The sequence below is a fragment of the Mytilus californianus genome, unplaced genomic scaffold, assembly GCF_021869535.1.
Source record: "Mytilus californianus isolate M0D057914Y unplaced genomic scaffold, xbMytCali1.0.p SCAF_9, whole genome shotgun sequence".
Taxonomy (NCBI): domain Eukaryota; kingdom Metazoa; phylum Mollusca; class Bivalvia; order Mytilida; family Mytilidae; genus Mytilus; species Mytilus californianus.
In genome coordinates, this window is record NW_026262745.1 from 39169754 (window position 1) to 39196336 (window position 26583).

General features: G+C 31.0%; 1 protein-coding gene across 1 annotated transcript; it reads left to right on the forward strand.

Moving 5' to 3' along the window:
* The first annotated feature begins 93 nt into the window (after nucleotides 1–93).
* Nucleotides 94–21479, forward strand: LOC127716381 (probable asparagine--tRNA ligase, mitochondrial). The gene is made up of 13 exons (XM_052222564.1): nucleotides 94–302; nucleotides 8500–8609; nucleotides 8954–9074; nucleotides 10926–11066; nucleotides 11464–11544; nucleotides 12787–12914; nucleotides 13564–13696; nucleotides 14853–14954; nucleotides 16784–16821; nucleotides 17533–17599; nucleotides 17941–18072; nucleotides 19388–19512; nucleotides 21297–21479. The coding sequence occupies exons 1-13, from the start codon at nucleotides 165–167 to the stop codon at nucleotides 21439–21441; spliced, it is 1461 nt and encodes a 486-aa protein (XP_052078524.1). The 5' UTR covers nucleotides 94–164; the 3' UTR covers nucleotides 21442–21479.
* Nucleotides 21480–26583: the final 5104 nt, after the last annotated feature.

Genomic DNA, 26583 nt, shown 5'->3' on the forward strand with positions numbered 1-26583 from the left:
TTTAAAATATGTTTCAAAATTAATTTCATTTAATAAAACTTTTCTATTTCAATTAATATTTAGTTCAAGAACTTAATCATACAAATGTTGTACGTATTTAATGTGTGAATTCGGGTATTCATCCCGCATCTTCAAGATGTCAGCCTCCATTGGAAAATAAAAATATGACAACATTTGTACTTCGAGGACTCAAAAGATCATTTCTTTCTAGATCTTTTTCGTTTACTCAGTACAGATCAATAAGAAATACTATTAAAGACATTTTGAAATGTAAACAAAGTGATGTAACAGTAAATGCAACGGTAAATAACCACCGGCACTTAAAATTGCCTAACAGTAAATGTAACACTTTCAAGACGTTTCGGCCACAGTACCATTTCGGCCAAAGTCGTTTCGGCCACACTATTTCATATTGTTCTTAACATAAATATATGCATTAACTGTTTTGACAGAAGTTTGTTTTTCGGAAAGAATATTAAAGTCATTTTTGCGGAGCGTCTTTTTACCACAGAACACCACAGAATACCACAGAACACCACAGAATACCACAGAACACCCAAAATATACCACAGAACTACACAAAATACAATAAAACTACTAAAATATACCACAGAACATTGAATTACTTTACAAAATGCAAAACTAATAATTCAGAATTATATTATTTTTATAATTCGGGCTACACAAATAACAGGACGATTGACCGGATGAGATATAAATTTCTTTAATGATCATAACTTTTTTTGTTATCAGGTTATTAGGTAGATTTTTTTTTATATTTGGAGACCTTTGAAATACTAAACTATATTTCATAAAAATCTTTTAAAAACAATTTATTGTAAAAAAAAAGTTTTTCTATAAAAAAAAATGATTTTCTATAAAAAAAAAATGATTTTCTATAAATAAATGTTTTTCTATAAAAAAAAAGTTTACATGATGAATTTTCCTGGCGCCAATTACACTTTTACGATTGAGATTGTTCTCCCAATTCTTTTAATAAATTTTGAAATAATCAACTATTTACAAAATTGTCAATTGATTGAATTCTAGTTGCCATCTTATTATGCAAGGTTTAATTCAATCTGGGAACAGTATATCTAAGTCAATATATATGTTCCTGATTCAATTAAATGGTTTATTCCTCCTAAAATCTTGTATGTCATTTGTAAGAAATCCATGTAGAAATAGAAGGAATAGTTGAATAAACAAGGGATTCATCAGATTAGATTGTCAAAACATAATGCTAATTAACTTCAGGTAAATATCTATAAAACCTAACAAGTTAGTTTTTATCAATATACAGTTTGAAAATATTCAAAAAGTTCTAACAAAAGGCTTTGGCACAGCTACTTATCATATAGACATCTGTAAATAAAAACACTAATTTCTGTTTATCATCAAAAGACATAAAATCACTATTAAAATGTGTTGCTTCATCAAATTATTTTTTTCTAAAATCGTCATATAAAGGACACGATAAAATAACATGGGCTTCATCTTCTAAAATATCCTTACAACTATCACAGACTCGCTCCTCTAAAAGTAATTTTTCAAATCTCCCTGTTTCGGTTCTTAGTGGTGCTACACAACATCGAAATTTGACAAAAGAACTCCTTTGTGAAAATGACATTGGAATTGCACAATAAGTTTCCGTTTCAAAACTGTTCTTAAATAAATTATATTTTCGAAGTTTGTTACCACCTTTACCAGATAAAGCTTTCTCTGGCTGTAAATTGCATTGCCACTGTTCAACATATTTACTAAATATTTAAGATATAATAGTATTGACAACTGAAGAACTATGAACATATACTGTAATGTTACACAAATGTTCTGCATTACACTCAGAAAAGATTGGAATAGAAGGAATATTTATTTTCAAAATGAAGGAATAGCAGGAAGACACCCAATTAAATCTATTTGATGTCTCATGAGGTGTGAAAACTTAAATGACATTTTAATTGGCTTGATGATTGGTGATTACGACGAGTGTCAAAATTAGATAATTTAATTAAATTTTGGTTCTTTTAATGTGCCGGTGAACTCGCTCAGATCATCGTTTTGGACTCAAAATATAAAATCTATATAGTAATGCTTCATATGCTAGTTTTTAATTATTAAGATGCAGTTCAACTATTTCTAAATGCATACAAAATTATGTAAAAATCTGAAATATTGTCCAATGACTTTTATTTCATCTCAAGTAAAGTATGTGTATACAATGTTTCATCTGAATTGCCGACAGTATTTGGTTTTGAACTGCATCAAGTGTATCAAGAATCTATTCAGTGTTTCAAAAGCCAAACTAATGTACTAGTTTGTGATGTCCATCTGAGTTGCCGCTAGTGTTGTCAGAGAACGTTTTCCATGGACTATTATTCAATATTTAATAATATACATGTATTTATTCATATTGTAACAACTCTTAACATAAAATTAAACAAAAAATACAACTACAACGATAAATACCCCAGAATTACAATTGTTTTAATACCGGTAGGTGTTTTTGGTATAGACCCAGTAATAGGCCAATTCAGTTTGGGGCGTAGCGATAGTGAGTCGACCCTAAATAGAAAAATTAAATTTATTTGAATAATAAATGTCAAATTATAAAAAGAATTAACAATAACAATAATATAATGTCTGAAGTATTTATATTTTTGGTGTTCTGTGGTATATTTTTGGTGTTCTGTGGTATTCTGTGGTGTTCTGTGGTGTTCTGTGGTATTCTGTGGTGTTCTGTGGTAAAAAGACGCTCCCGTCATTTTTGTTGTAATGTGTACGATAATTTGCTGTGAAACAAGAGAATGTAGCATATGATGTCGTATTGATGAAGACATTAATAATGTTTCACTCTAACTTTGCTGCTTGATTAACATATTTTTTTATAACAGAGAATAGAAAATAAACAATCTGTCCATATTTATTAATAACAAACATAAGCATTGATAAGCATGATAAGTACAGATACAATGTACATGAAAACCAATGACTGCATTCAATATCATACATTGTCATAGCAGCTAGCATAGCCCTATGCTAGCCTAGATTTGTATCTACATTGTATGTTGAACGGCATGCTACATTTGTACGTACCATTGTGCCAGTCTTTGTACAAACCACTTACACTTGCAATAACATATATACATGCTATAAATATCTTTCTTGTATGTTTTTTTTTTTACTTAGATACATTGTATATATGACATCATTTTTGATTCCCTGATGTCTTAAAGGATTCTCTAGCTACCATGATTTGTTTTGCTATCTTAATCTAGCGGCTAGGCCTAGCCATACGTTAGGTAGTCAAAAGCTACATATAGCTAGCAGCTACAATATTGATCACTCCCCCTGGTGAACAAGCTAGGGCATTCATAAAATCATTTATAAAATCGAAAATAGAAACTTGTCTCTCATATCCCTGTTCAGAAAATTTATTAAGATCGATTGAGCCATACTAATTACCTCCCTTTGACCTTTTTCTAATGACATTTTCGTTTTCTGCTTTAATATTTTGAAAATGCAACCTAATACTTAAAATTGGCATAATGTGAGCAGGTGATACCTGTGAAAGAGGGTGAAGTCCTGATAAAAAAACTGCAAAATGCATTTAAATACAGACAGTCAGGGGTACTACTTGTATAAGTAATCTTTATTTACTTGAAGAAGTAAATAAAATAAACTTATATAAGTTAATTATAATGTTTGAATAATCTCCCCTTAATTTTCTCAAAAATTTACTTGTATAAGTAAATTTTTTTTACAGTCCCACAAAAATTCTCATGTTTTGAGATGTAAAAACATGCCTTTAAGAATTTTTCTCAGGTTAGCTCATAATTTTTGATTAGAGTTCAATGTTTCATCTCATTAATTCAACAAAGAAACTGATTGCGCAAAGATCTTAAGTATTTGCGCAAGGCCTTCAAAAATTGCCCCTTGGGGGCTTGTAAATGAGCAGTGTTCTAAAGATAACAGACAAATGAGATTTTCATTGTCCATGAAATTACACTTAAATGATCAGTAAAGACATCTGCAAAGGACAGACAATCAAAAATTCTATTAGAGCAAAGAAGTCCTAAGAATTCAAGAAAAGAAGATAGGATGACTTTTTTACTTGTATAAGTAAAAAAATCTGAATGTCTAAGGGACATAACTAAGCCCAATTTTTTTTTACCTATACAAGTAAATAAAATACACTTGTATAAGTATCCTACAAATTTACTTATATAAGTATATTACTATTTACTTCTTCAAGTAAATAAAAATTACTTGTACAAGTAGTACCCCTGACTGACAGATTTTTGAAACTACAGCAAAATGATTTTTTGTAACTAAGGCCATCAATTATTTTTTTCCTTTAACCAGTTGCAACATTACAAAATTCATTATCATTTAAAATTAATCACTAACTTTAGAGATGGCCTACATTATTGGCTTCATGACTGTGGAAACAATAAATAACTTGTTTTACCAACATGACCAAATTGAAAAAAAAAATACTCTGCATCATTTCAGTTGCAAATGTCACTGAAATACAGAAACTTACCATATCATCATGATCATGGTCCTGTTGTTAGGAATTTTATTTATTTATGTCATTTTTAATGTAAACAAAGAAATGCTAATTAACAATTTTCTGTTTTTTTTTATCTTAGAAATATGATAATTAAACTCATTATATAGATACCAGATTTATATATCTTAAAACAACGAAGATACCATGTCAGCTTTCTGCTTATTTTAAATCATTGCAGGGATGATTCCAGGTGCTTTCAAATGGGTCCTTTGACCATCAAATTGGGAATTTTCATCCCAATTGGGAATTTTTTTATGCATAAAATCTTAGACAAAATAACATTATTTTCCTGTAAAAATGTAAAATGTATAAACATGATAAAGTTTTACCTGTCATGCCTGTACACTGCTGTAAGAAGTTGTAACATTTGAAATAATCCTGGACGGGCTACTGATTATGATATATATATGATTACCAGAATCCAACATTTTATATAACCAGCTCTGCTGGGCGATCTGCTTTTACGAGATTGGTGCCCATTAAATACATCATTAACCTGTTAACAGCATTCTTATTTATATTTTAAAATGCTTTGAAGACAAACCATGAAATATTATAGTTGCCTAAATCGGTGACGGAAACATTTCCCGAAATATCGATTTTTAATTTTTTTTTCTGAATTGGGAATTTATGTTCACAGAAATCTTGGAGGCCGCTGGCTGATTTTAGGGCCTCTAAGCATTCCTGAACTATATAGTAGAATCATTCCTGCATTGTGATACAAAAATCTGCCAGATTGATCAAGTGAGTTACCTTAGAGAACTTATGCATTTTGTTTGCTATAAAATCTACAAAAGAAAAAGCACTAGACTCAACATGCTCAATATGATGCACTCAAACAGAATAAATTCAAAATATTCGTCTTCATATTATTATCATTCAGTTTCGTAATCATATATATTGTATGATTAACAACATGACAGCCTCTGTCAACAGGAACAGGGTAATGCCCAAGTGCAATGAACAGTTAAAATGATTTTGTATGCTCTAGTTTATTTTCTTTCTTCATTTTATTGATGACTTCGTTCTCATATTAAAGAAATATACATGTAGTTGATGAATATATCTTAGTACAAAGTGAAACTTTTCACTATGTTTTTTTGTAGGATAATTTTAAGACAATAAAATTAAAAATATCATTCATAATTATATTCAGCAGTTCTTTTTGATAATGTGTTTAAAATTTAAGATTGGACAAATGTTGGACTTCCATACAATAAACGAGAATCAGAAATTTAAACAATTTTTTTTTTCGTTTTTGCCTAATACAACAATGTATCTGAAAAACTATAATATATAGATAGAAATTTAAATTAGCAAAAATGATCAGCAAGACTTGACCTACAAATAAGTCAAATAGCCGAAATCATCAGTCGACTCCTTGTACATGCTGTAGGAGTACTTGCTCTTTAATGACAATTTAATTTACCAATATTTTACACCTTTTGACTACTGTATCTTGAAAACTATAAAAGATAGACACTTTGAATAGCAAAAATGATCAGCAAGACAAGTTCTACAAATAAGTAAAATTTTGCTGAAATTGTTGGTTTACTTTTTATAGGAGTGATTGCTTTAATTAATTTTTTTTACCATTTTTTTGTGTTAAAATTATCAGCAATACAAGATCAACAAAAAAATAAAGATTTTTGTCATGAGTTCTATTCTAGTCCACAATGTTGGAGAGAGTCCATTGTTGAAGATGCTCATAGACCTACATGTAGGTGAGCAACACAGGCTCTTTTGATCCTCTAGTTTATGTTTACTAGCAATGTGCAGTACACTATCTAGGTCCATATAGTGGTGGAACAATCCTATATATACAGACTTGGAAAGTATAGTGCACATTTTCTAATAAACATAAAAATCTTGGTGCCGACATGAATTATTTAATACAAAAAGATAGGAAATACCAAAATAGATATAAGAAGATGTGGTATGAGTGCCAAGGAGACAACTCTTCATCCAAGTCAAAATTTATAAAAGTAAACCAATATAGGTCAAAGTACGGTCTTCAACACGGAGCCTTGGCTCACACCGAACAGCAAACTATAAAGGGCCCCAAAAATGACTAGTGTAAAACCATTCAAACAGGAAAACCAACGGTCTAATCTATAAAAAAAACGAGAAATGAGAAACTCTAATGAACCACATCAACAAACGACAACTACTGAACATCAGATTCAAAAAGCTATTTAGATTACAAGACTTAAAGTCCAATGTTTATATCTGCTAACTGAGTCCCTGTGGTTTAATCATGTGAAGTAATAAAAGGTCAAACTGACTTACTGACACCATTTTCATGATTGTCGAGTAAAAATATTTCTTTTTTTTAAATATGTGAAAAAAACAGAGTATTTTACTTGCAAAACATCGTGTCGACCATGGGTGCCGAAATAACTACCTCAGGTGCCGAATTAATCAGGTGTCGAAATGACTGGAATTCAATTATCCTGCTTCAAACCAGTCCATTGTACACAAACAACAAAATTGTGGATGGACGGGCAGGCAGGCAGTTTGTTGAAAAGATGGGCAACCAGGGATTCCTAGTTAGTGTTATCAACTCCTGCTACAGTTTTCAACCCAGATCCCTGAAACTTCACTGAAAGATTGCACACATGTTGAAGTAATTCAACTGCTATTATGCAGTAGTTAGAGGAATCTTTCCCCATTTTTCCAGACTTTAGACCTTTGTCATTTCTTTAACAAAATTGTAATGGTAACAATAACAATTTTTGGTTTTAACACAGATCTTTGGAACTTCACAGAAAGTTTACAAAGCTATTGAGATTATACACCTTCCATTATGGAGTTGTTTAAAAGATTTTCTCAATTTTCCCATGTTATATTTTCATATATATTTAAATGTTCAGTATAAAATTGAGAATGGAAATGGGGAATGTGTCAAAGAGACAACAACCCGACCATAGAACAGACAACAGCAGAAGGTCACCAACAGGTCTTCAATGCAGCGAGAAATTCCCGCACCCGGAGGCGTCCTTCAGCTGGCCCCTAAACAAATATATATACTAGTTCAGTGATAATGAACGCCATACTAAACTCCAAATTGTACACAAGAAACTAAAATTAAAAATAATACAAGACTAACAAAGGCTAGAGGCTCCTGACTTGGGACAGGCGCAAAAATGCGGCGGGGTTAAACATGTTTATGAGATCTTAACCCTCCCCCTATTCCTCTAGCCAATGTAGAAAAGTAAACGCATAACAATACGCACATTAAAATTCAGTTCAAGAGAAGTCCGAGTCTGATGTCAGAAGATGTAACCAAAGAAAATAAACAAAATGACAATAATACATAAATAACAACAGACTACTAGCAGTTAACTGACATGCCAGCTCCAGACTTCAATTAAACTGATTGAAAGATTATGTCTTCATCATATGAATATCAGGCACAATCCTTCCCGTTAGGGGTTTAGTATCATACCATCATAACATATATGAGAAGAACATAGCCCGTGTCATGCCAACAACTGGTTTTTAAATAAATGTGTTAAGTGCCGATGCAAAGACCCTATAAGTGAATCAATATTAACGCCAAAATATGCAATCTTTAATGACCTGACAACAGTATCGTAACTATATCTCTTCTTAATAAGTCTATTTAAAGGTTTTGTTAGCTTCAGACCATAGACCATTCTCCATTGTTTAAGAAACATTCTGTGCAACCTGGCCATTTGTGACTTTGATCTAATTTTATTTAAGGTTCACCTTTACCCCCCGAAAAATCAGTAATGAATATTATCCACAGTAAAAATATTAGTTGGATAACTGAACACATGCATGTGTTATGTATCCTAAATTCTTGTTACCTAATTGGGAAACTGCTGATTTTATTTAATTCTATAATGTAAAACAAAATGCTTCACAATAATGGTTAGGCATGAAATTTTATTTTGCAGGGCTGGGTGAAGACATTACAAGTCCACAAGAATGTAACGTTCATCAAAGTAAATGATGGATCATCGTTGTCATCACTACAAGTTATAATACCTCCAGAGCTCAATAACGAGTAAGTTAGCATAATAGAGATAATAATAATAAAATCTTTATTGTAGACTTTGTTCTTAAACTGTACAATTTCAATAAAAGTCAAGGCATCTTTAATTTGCTTCGATGAAACAAACCAATTACACAGAAATGATGGTGGCAAGCTGCATTGAGGGGGGGTGAAATTTGGGTGCTCGTTTCCAATCCTACTTTGTTTTGTAATTTTTTCCTAGTTCCCACTTTTTCCTACATCCCCACTTTTTTTTACCTTTGAAGCTTAAGAAAAAAAAAGGAAATATTTGATTTAATTAAGATTAATCAGAACTTTTTTGCTTAAGACTAGAAAACAAATGCATGTATTTTCAGTGAAATTACATTTGGTAGCAGTGTATCAGTAGAAGGGAAGTTGATAGAAAGTCCAGGACAGGGACAAGATTATGAACTGCTAGCAGAAAAGATATCTGTTTGTGGAACATGTAACCCTGAGGTTTGTTCTGAGTTGTCTCCCATTGTCTATTTATTTTTTTTCTAAAACCATTCATAATAAAACACTAAAATCTTTTTCCTATGCATGTTTTTTGTATTTTATATGTTGAAATAGAAAGTAAATTATAAGTGACAAAAATTGTGCACAAAATAGTCACAAATTAGCTAGTGGTGTAGCAAACAGATTCTGCAACACTGATTCCTCTGAGTACTGTATCAGAAGCAATATTATTTTAACATTTGTTAAAAATACTTTTTTATGCCCCTCCTATGGTAGAATTATGTTTTCAAGTCTGTAAGTTCTTTCGTAAGTAAGTATGTTTGTCTGTGCCGTATCAGGTTAAAGTTATATGAAATTAGTTTCTTGTAATTTTAATTCTTATAGAAATTATTGAACCAATCCATGCATAAAACCAAGTTACACTTATTACGAATCTACAACGTATTATTGACAAATAATATTTTGTGTTGATGGCAAGTTAATTAACTTTCCTAGTTTGTTGCCGGAGTCTAACAGAAAATGACATTGATAAACAATCAACACAGAATCATGGAGCATGTGGAAAATAAGTGAATTGATAGAATGAATGATGTTTTAAATCTTTTATATTTTCCATGCGTTCACATTTGTTAATTAAACTTTTCCATAACAGTTGTTAAATGATTTGGTGTATTTTATATGTTCTTTAAGAATCAATTATTACTATTACCTTCCAGTGCATGTTTGTTTACATTCTTTCGTCAAGGTTTTTCCCTCAAACGTGTGCCTTGTGGTGGCCGAAGGCCTAACAAGAGGTCTCATAGTTAAGGTCACTCCTTTCAGAAAAATATTGGCGAATTAGTGTTTGTGAAGATGATAGTTCAATAGCAGTACATTTTTGAAAATTTTGATATGATAAAAGATTTTCTTTTACAGGAAAGTCCACGTTCAATTGCTTTATAGTTAAACTTAGCCATTCAAGTATATAAAACATATTCAACTTTTATTTTAATTTGAAGTATCATATGACTTTAAAGTCATGGTATTTTATTATTTGACACCACAGCAAACACATACAACCAACTCTTTTCAAGAAAGAAAAATTGCAAAGATAGACAACGATTACTATGAATATGTGTATTTGTTAGCATTTCAGGATTTCTATGGGTAGAAGTTCAGTAGTTACTTGCAATTACAATATATTGAATTTTCCACAGTGTTACAAATTATATTTAAATGGTTGATATTTCCATTCATGCCAGTTGTTTTGGGGTAAAGATTGCATGGTACTGACTTGATATCTATATCTTCCAAGGTTTATCGTTACCTTTCATAGTTCAAACAAAATAGTGTAGTGAAGTGATCCTATCCAGTATCATGCAATTTATTAATGATATGTTATACTTAGGTATTCAATTTACAATATGATGTGTATTAAAATTTTCATAAGTAATGCATGGTGTATGAATCTGTGATAAAAATAGGTTCAGCTACAAATGTACAATCATGAACAAAGGAAGATAACTCCAACTCTAATTTAAAGTTTGCTTAGCTAAATACAATTCAGTGTTTTATTTTAAATTCACAAAATTGCAAAATGAAAGCAATTTTTACCCTTCAGTGCTCACAAGCACTTTGATTCTATAATGTTTAGGGCTATTCCATTAAAATGTATGTGGGAGGGTAGGAAGGGAAGTTTAATTATTGAATGTGGGTCAAGGGTCTTTTTTTAGTATGCGTCTATAACCATTATGCAAAATTATCTAAAACAAGGTTCTTGGTTGTAGGGATATTTTGAAAGTCCCTTCCTACCCTCCCACATACATTTTAATGGAATAGCCTGTATTCTATTGTTAATTCTTTTTTTTCCAGGAGTTTCCTTTTCAGTCTAGAAGTAAGATACCAGTGGAGTATGTTAGGGATTATTTACATTTGAGACCAAGAACAAACTTCTTCAGCAGTCTTCTTAGACTGAGAAATGCTACCACAAATGCTATTCATAAATATTTTCAGGTAATTCTATTTACTTGAGTTATTTAAAGTTTACATTGAATGACATTGTAACCAATTTTGATTAAAAAAAATTGTCAACTTTATAAATTTGTCAAATATCTTGAACTGAAAAATAAGTAAACATATAGACAGCACCTCAACAACAAGGCAACATTTTAAGGTCAGCATGTGGTCATTATATTTTCTTCATTATAATTTTCCTGTTTCTGCAGGTTTTTTTTTAAGAATCATTGACATTTGTTTCCATGGTATTGTTTCTTTTCAATACTAAATAACTCTGCTTGTCATTGAGGATATTATTTATTTTTAAACAACAACTGTACAATGAATTTGATAAATTAGTTATTTCTGCTGTAACAAAGTTATTGAATATATTCAAAGTATACTTTTTTTTCAGGATAATGAATTCTTATTTGTACATACACCAATACTGACATCTAATGATTGTGAAGGTGGTGGAGAAGTCTTCAGTGTGGAGGTAAATATATCATCTACAATATTTGTTGAGGCTTCCTTTTAAGTATTTTGTAGATGACATTTACCCAATTTCACTTTAATAATAAAATTGAGAATGGAATACATGTATGAGTAAAGGTCATCCAGCACATCAAAATAGTTGCTTAAAAAATTCAGTTTTTTGGACATATCCAGGAAATTTCTTTTCAAAGGAGCAGATTTTGTTAAAGTTATAAAGTTCATAAAAAAAAATTGTTACTTGTTTGTTATTGATTTATATCTTATTTTCTTCACAAAAACAGTTGTCCTTTTTATACGGGACGTATTATGGTATACAAATGTCGTCTGTCCGTCTGTCTGTCCGGCGTAAACATGTCGCACCGTAACTTGAGAACGACTTATCCAAATTTCATGAAACTTAACATAGTTGTTACTTATAATGGACAAACGATCTGTATACTTTTTGGTGAAAATAAGATTAAAACTTTTTGAGTTACGGGACTTAGTAACTAAAACAGGTGTGTGTTTTTATTCACATGTCGCGCCGTATCTCAAAAACAATTTATGATTATTGCTTAAAACTTTACACACTTCTTAGTTATATTAATCTTAAGATCTGTATACTTTTTGGTGATGATTCAAAATTTTATTTTTGAGTTATTGAGTATTTTGTAAAAAAAGGGGGAGGGGTTTTTTACATGTCGCGACGTATCTCAAAAATGATTTATGATTATTGCTTAAAATTTTACACACTTCTTAGTTATATTAATCTAAAGATCTGTATACTTTTTGGTTTTGATTCAAAATTTTATTTTAGAGAGATTGATTTTTTTTTTTCTAAAAAGGGGGGTTTTCACATGTCACCCTGTATCTCAAAAACAATTTATGATTATTGCTTAAAATTTTACACACTTCTTAGTTATATTAATCTAAAGATCTGTATACTTTTTGGTTTCGATTCAAAATTTTTTTTAGAGATATTGAGTTTTTTGTAAAAAAAAAGGGGGGGTTTTCGCATGTCACACCGTATGTCAGAAACTATTTATGATTATTGCATAAAAATTCATACACAAGACGACGGGCGTATCATGCGCTCATGGCGTCGCTGTTTATTAGAGGTTGCAATATAGGACAAAAATAATATCCAAAATAGATCACATGTACCTTATGACTTTCTCCATGATGATTTAAAAGAAGATATTGAAGTTTAGCATCAACAAAAGAAAGCAAAATATGAATCATTTTCTTGTACATATCATTTTAGCCACAGAATAAAGATCTCATACCTGAACTTTCAGACAGTGAAGAGGAAAACAAGACACCAAAGTTATTCTTCCGAAACCCAGCTAATTTGACAGTGTCAGGACAACTTCACCTAGAAATTATTACAGGGTAGATAAGTTTACTTTTAGTCTCACTTAAATAAAAAAGCGAGACTTAGGCTTGCTGTTTCCAGCAGCAGTGGTATCAGTGTCAGCATCAACAATGAATTAGTTGGTGATTATTTCAGTTTATGGGGGACCACTAGTGATAGGTCAATGATATTTAGTATGCAGTTGTATTAGTATTTGCACATCTGATTGCCATGGAGATAATTTGACTACTCCCCCTCAGTCATGGTCTATTGACTTTGAATATTTTGCATATACAAATAAGGAGATGTGGTAGTTTACATGTTGAAGCTTGTGATTAAATCAGTTTAAGATAAACCACTAATATTAAATCAGTGATAGTTGGTATTTAGTTGCATAAGCATTTGCAAGTCTCATTTCCATGGAGATTCTATGGCCCCACTCTATCATCATGATTCATGACTTTAAAACTTGCATATTTTACAAGTTGAAGTTTGTGTTTAGGTTATCCTTAGCAAAACTTGTAAAATGTATAAGATATTATTTTGTCACCTATGACCTGTTTAATATGAAGCTATATTTTTACTGGTGCATTATTACAGAATATTGCAAGCTAACTTTTTGTTACTTTCTGTGGGAAATTTTATGTTGCTATACAATAATTATAAATACATGTTTGTATCTTTTAGTGCAATATCAAGATGTTATAACTTTGGTCCAACATTTCGTGCAGACATGTCAGTAGATAGAACCCACTTGGCAGAGTTTTATATGGTAGAGGCTGAAATGGCATTTACACAATCGTTAGAGGATGTTCTAGAGGTTAATATTTGTGTTATAAACTTGTCCTGCTATTTCCAATCACCCAGAGTTTTTAATATAGAAATGATTTTGAACATGTGTAATGCAGAATCTTCTTACAAATTTAGATTTTCTAATACGTTAATGTCAGAGGCAAATATAATGCGTAGTGAAATTTTATACCATAGAACAAAAAACCCATGTCTTCGATTTGGCTAGTATCAAATAGCATTTAATAGTCTTTTCAATTTGATAAATGTCTAAAGAAAGGATCAAACTGTTTTATTATTTGTCATTTTCTATTATTTTAAATCCATGAAAGATCAGTTTGATATTGTAACATCAGTTATAGTACTAATGTATCATGTAAACATTTCTTAACTTGTCCATTTTGGGACGTTGCAAGAAAATCAACTTGTCCGACTTCTAACCTCACTTGCCCAAATCAAAAGTTCAATGAATTAAATAATGCTGTGAGTGTCCTTACCTACTGACTTATTTATTAGAGCATGTACAAACTTTAAACTTCTCAAGTGTTCCTGATGAATATTAATCAAAGCAATCGCTTTATACACAATTCATTTATTGTTTGCAATATTCTAATTTTATGTCTTTTTGACATATAATTCAGTGTATCATGTAAAGCCAGATCAAGTCAAATCAATATGATGAATTTCATTTGAGCCAATACAAATCTGAAGGAAAGATTGAATATGACAAGACAAGAGAATATTTTATTTAAGTCTCACCTCTTACAAAAAAAGAAAACAAAACGTTATAAATTTCATGCGTCAACATTTACAAAATATAAATTCACATATAAAATAAGAGCAACTCTAAAAGGTGTTATGAGAGACTATATATAAAACATAATAAAGCTATACATTTTAAGTATATAATACAATGTAAACATTTTCAAATCTTGGCATTGTAAAAGTAAACATTTTCATCACTAAATATAAATACAAATTTATTGTCATCCGACATATTATAAATTACATGACAAAAAGAATTAGCATGACTAAACATATAATGACCATGATGACAACTCAAAATAACATATTTCTCATCTTCAATTGCATTATCTTTATAATTAAAACACACTCATCATTTATAACATAAAACAATGGCTAGGGAACTGAAATCAGATATAACATTTTCTTGATTATTTTAACAGGTGATAGAAAGTCTAGTAAAGTTTACCATAAGAGAGTTACAGACTAATTATGATGAGGATTTACAGTTTTATTATAAATATGTAGCTCCTAAAGATCATCAAGTAAGTCTGAATTAAAGTTGCTTATTTTGTCTTGTTTAGGATGAATGTTGAAGAATGTGAGACATAGGAATGCTTATCTGGCGACATTTTCTAGATTAGGTTCATTTCTCATATTCTATAAGCAATATTTCAAGTGTATGGAATTATTGTAAGGTGTACATGTCTGTCTGCCATGGTTCATCTGACCTTGACCTCATTTTTATGGACCATTGATAATGTTGAGTTGTGTGTGATACTTGTAGAAAAAACCTAGATCATTTTAAAGACGTTTAACATAAAATTCAGTCATGATCAGAAAAATAAGACAAGAAATTTCTCTCTACATGTCCAATCTTATTAAAATAAACTAATGGTTTGGCCTATGTATGTAACTATGGTTGTTGACAACAAATATGGAATAGGATGTTAGGGGAAGAATTTGTCCTTGTATCTGTAAAAGCCACACAGATAGAGGACAAATGAAGCAGTCAAGATTATCTGAATTAAAAAGGGTTATTGTAGACATTCATAATTTTATCAGTTTTCTCCAACTTATCAATAAGTTTTAAGAGTTATTTACCTTTGCATAAAACTATATATACAGTTAAACAGACACCATTTGTTTAAAAGCACTTCCAACTGTCAGATTAATAAAAAATGAATGTTGTGGAATTACAATTGGTGCCAAAAATGTGTACAAATTTGGGAATTACAGTATAAATAAGCAATGTGTTAAACAATTTGTAGCATTAAAATTCAATTACATTTATGTATAGAATTTTTATACGCCCGTTTATGGGACGTATTATGGTATACCGTTGACCGTCTGTCCGTCCGTCTGTCGTCAACATGTCGGACATTAACTCAAAAAAGCTTTAACCAATATGCATGAAACTTTGGTGAATTGTTTATATCTATTGACGTGAGCTCCCTTTCGTTTTTTATAAATTTCAGATTTACCGTTTACGAGTTTTGAGGTTTTATTCATTAAAAAAGGGGGGATTTTCCACTTTTCCAACAATAACTCAAGAATGCTTTCACCAACTTGCAAGAAATTTTGGTGAATTGTTTATATCTATTGACGTGAGCTCCCTTTCGTTTTTTATAAATTTCAGATTTACTGTTTCCGAGTTTTGGGGTTTTATTCTTTAAAAAAAGGGGTGATTTACCAGTTTTCCGACAATAACTCAAGAATGCTTTCACCAACTTGCAAGAAATTTTGGTGAATTGTTTATATCTATTGACATGAGCTCCCTTTTGGATTTTTATAAATTTTAGATTTAACGTTTCCGAGTTACAGGGTTTTATTCATAAAAAAAGGGGGGATTTTCCAGTTTTCAGACAATGACTAAAAAATGCTTTCAGCAGTTCTCATGAAACTTTTGTGAATTGTTTATATCTGTTGATGTAAGCTCCCTTTAGAATTTTATAAATTTTAGATTTTACATTTCTGAGTTATGGGGTTTTATTCATTAAAAAAGGGGGGATTTTCCAGTTTTTGGACAATAACTCAAAAATGCTTTCAGTAGTTCTCATGAAACTTTGGTGAATTATTTATAGCTATTGATGTAATCTCCCTTTTGATTTTCATAAATTTCAAATATTACATTGAGAATTAATTGAACTTTATTTGTTTATAGTCTGACGAGAGATTTACTAAGTATTGGGCAACAGCACAGTGTATTGCACAACAGCAAAAAACCTTTTAATTGAATATAAATTCAATTCATATAATCAATTTGAATATTGTGTCCATTTTTGCCCCAACTGTTCAGAGTTGGACCACTGTGTGCGTATTCAGCTGCGCTCGGCGAAGCAGTTTATTTAGATTGGTGTCCTTTATATTTCAGAAAACAGTACAGACAGCTCTAGATAAGGGTTTTACAAGGTATTTTTAATCTTAAGATTTGTGTTGGATGATAACTGAACATGTTAATGATCCATTGTATAAAAATTCTGTGAAAACTCTGTAGGCAGCTCTCTGTTGGACAGACAGTATGACCCTGCACAATATGTCCATATTTTCCTGCAGTATTCAAAATTCTTTGCCAATTCTCCTTGTCTATTCTCTCATTCTCTTCTGGAAAACTACCAAGAAGCTTAAAATGTGAATAATAATTTTGATTAATTATTTCATTTTCATATTATAATTATACTGTGCCAAAATAGCAGCAGTCTTATATTATAAAATAATGTCTTGGACAAGTTGGAACATCAGTGCCGATTTAGTATTTTTACAGAATTAATTTCCCTTTGAAATACAATTTATATAATGAACATTGCATTGTAACCTCTCTTACACCTCATTTTTTGTCGAATTTTTATGAAATCTATATCAAAGGTTTATATCAGCAAGGTTTTTGAAGAGTTCAATAATCAGTGCCTATCAATGATTTTTACAGAAATAATTCTTGGAAAAGGAAATTGCATGGAATATAACACTGTAAGTGATCATTTGCCTAAATTTATGTAAAAATTTAAAAGAACTAAAAAAACATTTTTTTCTAGTACATTTGTATGCATAAAATATGTGGAGCACATTGGAAGGCTGTTCTTCTTAACAGTATATAAATGTACTAATTTTAAGAGTATTTTACAGAATACCATATACAGATGCAGTAAAGATTCTTGAAAAGAAAAACAAAAAGTTTGAATTTAAAATAAGAGTAAGTTTTTTCTCTTTGCTTGAAACAGATATATAGCAAATGCTTTCTGTTTTATATTTTAAATAGCATTTATTTACAGATTTTTAAATTGCATGTAAATTTTTATTTTATACAGTTTAGAAAAAATAGAATGTTTTTAGAATTAGAATTTGTGTTTTATATGGCATAACAAATATAGTTTAATTGTCAGGCCTTTGATTTTACTTTTTTCAGTAAGTCCCATGATAAGGTTTTAATAAGAGCCTTTACAATAAAGAAACATACATTATTCCAAAATCATGTGGCAATATTTTTGTTTTTATGAAAAAGAAAACATGAAAATAAATTGACCTTTTTTACAGTGGGGAGAAGATTTAAAGAGGGAACATGAGAGATATTTAGTGAAGTATAACAATGATATACCAGTGTTTGTAACAGACTTTCCTGCAGCCATAAAACCATTCTATGCCAGAGATAACAATGATACACAAACAGTTAGTATGATCTTACAACATACCGTGGAGTCATTATTATTGGTGAAAAACCAATTTTCTCTGGATTTCATGGGTACAGGTAAACCTATGCATGCAGACCTTGCCAAAACCAAGAAATCAAATATACATGAATCATGAGTTTGCTCTATCCATGAAAATTGAAAATAAATGAATCCAGAATCCACAGTATAATCTCTACTGTTCAAAAGATTATTTCAGGTGTTTTTTTTTGCCAGTAAGTGACCCCATGGTATGTAGTGTTACCTTTTTTATTCTTCTGTCCTCTGGTATCACACAGTTGTGCTGACCCTTTTCCTTGTGCTAGTAGATATTCGTTATTTTTTTGGTACATTTTTTTTTTATGATGCCTTACAGATCAAGTTTTGATTTTGTTCTGGTTGACAAAATTTTCAGAGAATTAGGGTCCTTGGACATAAAAAATTTGATGAAAGTTGCTCTTGTTTGAACTTTTATGATATGCCTGATTTTTGGTACATAAATGTATAATCATGACTCAGAAATAGACATTTTGTTTTATGGTATTCTGGTTGACCAAATTTTTCAATTAGTCTTCAGGTTGGGGTATTTGTGTGGTACCATGACATCTAGTTTAATAAAACTATAAAAATTCAATTGTTGTCAACTCTCCAATGTCTCCATAGCTGCTTATGCATTTGCATTAGGATGGAAACAAGTCGCTAGAACTGACAACCTTTAAAAGAATACATATTCTTGCAGATCACAAGAAAAGTACACAATATAATTTTTATAAAGATTCAGCCATCAAACTAAAAAAAATATTTAAAAAAAATCTGATATATATCATATAAAATCAATATGTCAACAAATTCTATGACTGAATGAAATGAAAATTACGCAAAAATATTTTGTGCATTCAAAGCAATTTTTTAGATTTACCTTCATCAGAAACGCTCAAACCAAAACATATGAAAGCCAAGTATTTTTAATTACAGAGAAACATTAGGATGCATGTTTTGCAGAATAACATAATGCTGCTTTCAGTATTTTAAACTATAAATATTTAGCTGTCTTCGAAACAGGGAAAATCGTATTTTACTGAATGTAGTGTAGAATGTATCTTTATATTGTTCCCAGTCACCAATTAAAAAGCAAAAAGAGTGTTTTACACAAAAAAAATATGTATTGTGAAAAATAAGTACAAGCTGATGTTTCCAGCATCCTTATAAAGACAACTCCCAATTTATATGTTTTAATCTATAAATCAATATAGATTAATTAGTTCCTGTAAAGTATGAGTGCTTAAGTTATTATTATCTCTCCTTATTTTATACAGGTATCATCTGTAGATCTTCTGGTACCTGAGGTGGGAGAGCTAGTAGGAGGGACAATGAGGGAGGAGAGATATGATATACTTAGCAATAAACTGCAGCAAAATGAACTTCTAGAGAGCCTGAATTGGTGAGCATTTTCTTTATACTTGACCAAACATTTTAAGCTAACAAATGCCCCAAGGATGACTGAGATATAGCAGTATGTTCACCTTGGTCTTTTTCCAACTGGCAGTTAAAACCTTTGCCAAAGTGGAGCATTGATTTAGCTGTGGGGGATGTACAAATTTGCAGCAATTTCTGGTCAGATTGGGGATGTTGAATCTGATGCCCCTTTCCAACATACCATTGTTTTCCAGTGGCAGTCCAAAGGAGTTGGAGCAATAAGGCACTTATTAGGCCCAAATGTTATTACAAATTGAAAAAATTACCATACATATTCTTAAATTTGTCCTGACTACACTAAAGTACAAGGTATTCAGAAAATAAAAACAAATTTCACATTTAACAAGTTACCATGGCAACAAACCATGACGAAATTTGTATGTTTTGTAAAATGTCATGATTTTCCTTGATTAACATCAACTTTTAAGCATATATTAGATTGGAAAAGTATGTGTGTACCTAAGAAACAAATTGATATTTGGTGAGAATATGTCAATAGTTATAATAAAGCTTCTCTGAAAATTTTTTTGTTTCTTGGCTGTGCATGGTATTTCCACAATGGAAATAATGATAGACAACTGCATAAGTTCTGCAAGTTTCTTTGTTTTCATGAAAATGGTGCATATTATGAAGTAAATGTGACATCATAACATAAAAAATCTTATGTAATTCATTTATTTTTCATGATGTTTTGCATTTCCAAACAATATGTGCAAATTTGAAATAGTTCTCTAAAAATTTAACCGGGCCTTAATGCCCCTACTCCTTTCCTGCAATTCATCCATGTCATAATACCTATAGTATTAATTGTTAATAGTTTCTGGTTCTGAATATGCATGAAATATTTGCTACTGGACATTAAACAAGCAACAATCAATCAGCGATTATTTTAAAAATTTAAAATTAAAGAATCTGCTGACAAGAACCAGAAAAAAAATCACACAAGGAAAATGTTTCATATGGTCAACAGGCGTAACAGTTTGAAAATGATTTTCATATTTTTAACTTGGTACTAGCCCTTCTATAGAATCACAATACTTCATTGGTTAACATCACTGCAAGTGTCCTATAGGACGTGAAACAGAAAGGGACCATGAATATGAAACAAATGAACTGTAAAGTGAATTATATATCACTGAGACAGCAACCCATGGGCACAAATAACACAAATACATTTAGTTTTCAACATATAGTCCAAAAATAGACAGATCTCTTCACAATATGTCAAGCTCTAAATTGCCCCAAGTAAAAAAATGTTTGCTCATTGTAAAAATGTCACACATAAGTTTTGTAGACTTTTTTTTCAATTACCTGATTTGTGACACATTTAATACATATTAAATTGAGTTTTGCTCCGGTTAGACAATTAAATGTTTATGGGATTATGTCCCTTGAACTTCAAAATATCAACAGTAATGGAAAAAGACTCCTTTCAGAAAAGAGCATTCATGTCATGAAAAATCCACTTCATATCACTTTTCAAAATTAAAGAAAAGGGAATGCTGTATTTTCAGAAATTTTGCAATGTTTTTATTATTGGAATTGCCTTCATGAAAATGAAAAAAATCACATTGTAAATGTCTATGGCATGATTATATGAAGCATTTCCTGAATTTACAACAGTTAATCTTTTTTTTGTCAATTGTTCAACAAATGCAATAATTTATGAATTTACAGTAACAGATGTAATGAGAATTAGAAAGAAAAAAATGTGCTGTGCCTATAATATTTTATAAACATATTTTGCAGGTACTTAGATCTAAGGAAGTTTGGAAGTGTTCCACATGGAGGATTTGGTTTAGGTTTTGAGAGGTTATTACAATTTATACTAGGAATTAACAATATACGTGACACTATACCATTCCCTAGATCATCAAAACATTGTAAACTTTGATGCAGTTGTTTTCATTAAATGTACAAATTGTTTTGTTATGATGTTTTGTCTTGTACAATATGGCCATGTGAATTAAATGATGTGTGCAGTTTGTTTGCTTGTAAGAAGTACTGATTATCAGGTTGTCTGCATATTGATATTGTAAAATATCAGCTGCGAGTCACAATATGAAGCTTTTTGTCAAGAGTGTGCAGTATGTCCGGGTCAACGTATTTGACGTCACAAAGCCGTGATATGTACCTATTATCAGGTTGTCTGCATATTGATATTGTAAAACATCTGCTGAGAGTCACAAAATGAAGCTTTTTGTCGAATGAGCTCAGCGAACGAGTTCAAAAAGGCTTTATATTGTGTCGAGCAGCTGATACTTTACAATATAAATATGACGAAAATCTGATAATCAATTTATCAAATTGTATTTATGTATTTTGCATGATAGAAAAAATTGTTTTTCTTTGTTTCACCAGCAAACCTGAAGATGCATGACTTGATAAATTCATTATGACATCGGTTATATGTCTGGGTCAAAGTTATTAAGGCAGAGTTACGCATTTGACGTCACAAATCTATGATATTCAATTTTATAAAGAGCTGAGCAGAGTGATACAGACAGTGGGAACACCGATAAGGAATATTATCACAGTCAATATACTTTTGTATAAATTCATAGCCAATTGTCTAAACCATCATTACTAATTTTATTGAAATAAAATGCCCTCCCCCTTTTTACACACATATGGTGTAGTAGACACGTATACTTTATCCTTACTCTTTATTAGGTCATATCTTTAATACAACAATTCTCCAGATTGTTTTTGGATATTCAACAGTATATGTGTGTTATGGGCCGTATTTTAAAGCTAGTGATGCATTAAAAAAACATTTTAAAAATTGATAGACAAGAGAAAGTCTAAGCTGTAAGGTCTTTCATGTTCATCAATATTAACTGAGAGTTAGAATAAAGAATTTGATTTAAAAATGAAATTGCTCAGTTTTGACCTTTGTTTGTGATGGATTGGAGAAATGTTGAGTGCATTTTGAAACCAGGTTAAGGTAACAGGTACGTAATTGAGTTATCTCAAAGAATTTATGAAATTTACATGCAACTAGAGCATGAGGAACTGAACATAAACACAGAAAAACTTAAGCATGAGGAACTGAACATAATCACTGAAAAGCCTAATCATAAGGAACTGAACATAAACACTATCAAAAATTAAGTATGAGGAACTGAACATAAACACCAAAAACTAAAGCATGAGGAACTGCACATAAACACCAAAATCTAAAGCATGAGGAACTGAACATAAACACAGAAAAACCTAATCATGAGGAACTGAACATAAACACAGAAAAACCTAATCATGTGGAACTGAACATAAACACTGAAAAACAAGAGTATGAGGAACTGCACATAAACACCAAAAACTAAAGCATGAGGAACTGCACATAAACACCAAAAACTAGAGCATGAGGAACTGAACATAAACACCAAAAACTAAAGTATGAGGAACTGAACATAAACACAGAAAAACTAAAGCATGAGGAACTGAACATAAACACCAAAAACTAGAGCATGAGGAACTGAACATAAACACCGAAAAACTAGAGCATGAGGAACTGAACATAAACACTGAAAAACTAAAGCATGAGGAACTGAACATAAACACTGAAAAACTAGAGCACGAGGAACTGAACATAAACACAGAAAAACAGGAACTGAACATAAACACCAAAAACTAGAGCATGAGGAACTGAACATAAACACCGAAAAACTAGAGCATGAGGAACTGAACATAAACACAAAAAAACTAGAGCACGAGGAACTGAACATAAACACAGAAAAACTAGAGCATGAGGAACTGTACATAAACACTGGAAAACTAAAGCATGAGGAACTGAACATAAACAGAAAAACTAGAGCATGAGGAACTGAACATAAACACAGAAAAACTAAAGCATGAGGAACTGAACATAAACACAGAATAACTAGAGCATGAGGAACTGAACATAAACACTTAAAAAATAGAGTATGAGGAACTGAACATAAACACCAAAAACTAGAGCATGAGGAACTAAACATAAACACAGAAAAACCTTATCATGAGGAACTGAACAGTAACACAGAAAAACCTATTCATGAGGAACTGAACATAAACACTGAAAAACTAGAGTATGAGGAACTGCACATAAACACCAAAAACTAAAGCATGAGGAACTGAACATAAACACCGAAAAACTAGAGCATGAGGAACTGAACATAAACACTGAAAGAATAGAGCATGAGGAACTGAACATAAACACAGAAAAACTAGAGCATGAGGAACTGAACATAAACACAGAAAAACTAGAGCATGAGGAACTGTACATAAAAACTGAAAAATATATATACATATGACTGTTATACTTTCTGAGAAATAGCAAATTCAATATCTGGAAATGGTAGTGCAAATGTGTAGAATACACATAAATATCGTAAAAATAATTCACAATTTTGACTTAAAATTTCTTAAAATCCTATTGAATGATTTTTCTTTAAAAATGTAATGTTATTGCTACTGAAATTTCCGTTTTAATGATTTTAAAATTTAAAGGGGTCAAAACCCTCTGTTAAGCATGGAAAAATTGCCAAAAAGGCAAAAGTAATTGTGACATCCTGACTCAAAATCTTATTTTATGATGTTTTTAGATATAACAAGACACTTTAATGATTTATATTGCAAAATAATATGGTGACCCTCTGTTACTTACATATTCATAAAACAAAAACACGTTTTTTTGCAAAAAAGGCAATTGAAAGTTAATTTATTCAATATTGTTTGCGATATATGTTTTTTACTCACATCTTATACATTTGTACTTATTTATATCTAGAACATTCAGTTATCTATATCTCAGGATGTATAAAAGTTACTTATCTATATATTTATTCATTATATTCACATGCACTTATACAGGTCTGCATATAATTGGTCTTGCGGAAACCCATCTTGTTGGAGAAAATATTATAAATATTGATGGTTATAAATGGTACGGAAATAATCGAAAACTAATCCACGTACGTGCTCGAACTGGATCCGGTGGCGTAGGATTATTAGTGAAAAACGATATGCATTCACAGTTCAATGTAGTGAAAGTGGACGCATCAACAGACGGAATTTTATGGGTACAATTTTCTGAAATTAACAACCAAGATAATTGCTTTTTTGTATGTGTGGTTTATCTACCGCCGGAACACTCTACGCGTTCGGTCAACATCCATGATTTCTTTGATACGCTTATGTCCAAAATATATACAATTCCAAATGGTAGTCCTTTTTATTTATGCGGTGATTGGAATAGTCGAGTCTCCGACATTGAAGATTATATACAAGGAATTGACTTATTACCAGAACGTAATGTTGTAGATTTTACACCTAATAGTTACGGCGACTTGTTTTGTGAATTTTTGAGCAATATTAATTGTTGTATTTTAAATGGTCGAAATTTTATCAACAATGACTTTACGTTTGTGTCAAGCAGAGGATCATCGGTCGTTGACTATTGCGTAGTACCTTATGAGAAACTGTCATTTTTTTCAAAACTTTGAAGTCATTCGAGCAAGAACTCTAATTGAAGAAAATGCAGCCGTAGGCTCTTATGACCCGAAACATATACCGGATCATTCTTTGTTATGCTGGACATTTGTCACACCTGGTTATGATGTTCAACAAACCGTGTCCGATCAATTGACAGATAACGGTACTGTAAGACTAGTTAAATACGACACACGGAGTATTCCGAACGATTGGATGTCTGACAATGAAACAATTTCCAAACTTAACACATTTATAACTGAATTAGAGGAATCTGAAATAAACCAGTTAAATTTAGACAATAAATATGAAAATTTTGTTAAAATTGTACATACTGAAATGGATTTAAAGCTAAATAAACGTAAAACTAATATATATGATGGCAAAAGTAACAAAAGGAGACGAATGAAAAAATCGTGGTGGAACGACAATTTAACACTACTTTGGAACGATGTATGTAAAGCCGAGCGTGCGTGGCATAAGTGTCATAGCGGATGCAAGAAGGATTTACGCCATATATTTGTAGAAAAACGGAAATTATTCGACAAAAGCAGTCAGAAAGCTAAACGACAGTTTTGGTACCACAGTCAGGAACAACTTCTAGATGACCAACAACGGGATCCTCGAGAGTTCTGGAAGAAGATTGGTAAAGTCGGCGTTGGAAATGAACGACAGAAATCTATACCGATGGAAGTGACACTAGACGATGGGACAACTAGTACAGATACAAACATTGTGTTAAATAAATGGAAAAACTGTTTTGATAAATTATTAAATTGTAATAATCAGACCATTGACACTAATGTTAATATTAATATTCCAGATGATTTTTTAGATAGGGAAATATTGTTTGAAGAAGTAGTAAATGCTGTTGCTAAAAGTAAAAATGGCAAGTCACCTGGTATTGATCAGTTGTCAGTAGAATTATTTAGAAATAATGCATTGATGTTAACTTTGCATAAGTTATTTAATATATGTTTCAAGTATGGAAAAATTCCTTCTGTATGGGGTAAAAGTATTATAACACCAATTCCTAAGTCTTCAACTTCAGATCCACGAGATCCTTTATCATACAGGGGCATAACTTTAGCTCCCTGTGCATATAAATTATATTGCAGTGTACTAAACGATAGATTAGTGTATTGGTTAGAACAAAGAGATATTATTCATGATGAGCAAAATGGCTTCCGTAAAGGTAGAAGTACCATTGACCATCTAAGTACATTAACTTCAATTATTGAAACTAGAAAACTGAAAAAGTTATCAACATTCACAGCTTTCATAGATTTTAAAAAAGCGTATGATACTGTTAGTAGAAAATTACTGTTTACTAAATTGGATGATTTAGGAATTAGTACACATTTTTTATGTACATTGAAAGCTATATATTCACATGTAGAATGTTGTATTAAACTTAATGGTAATATGACAGACTGGTTTAGCGTTAATTCAGGTTTAAAACAAGGATGTGTATTATCGCCTGTTATGTTCAATATTTTTATTAATAGTTTAATTGATGTAATAAAAGCACTAGACATTGGTGTAGACATTGATGGTGAAAAAGTTG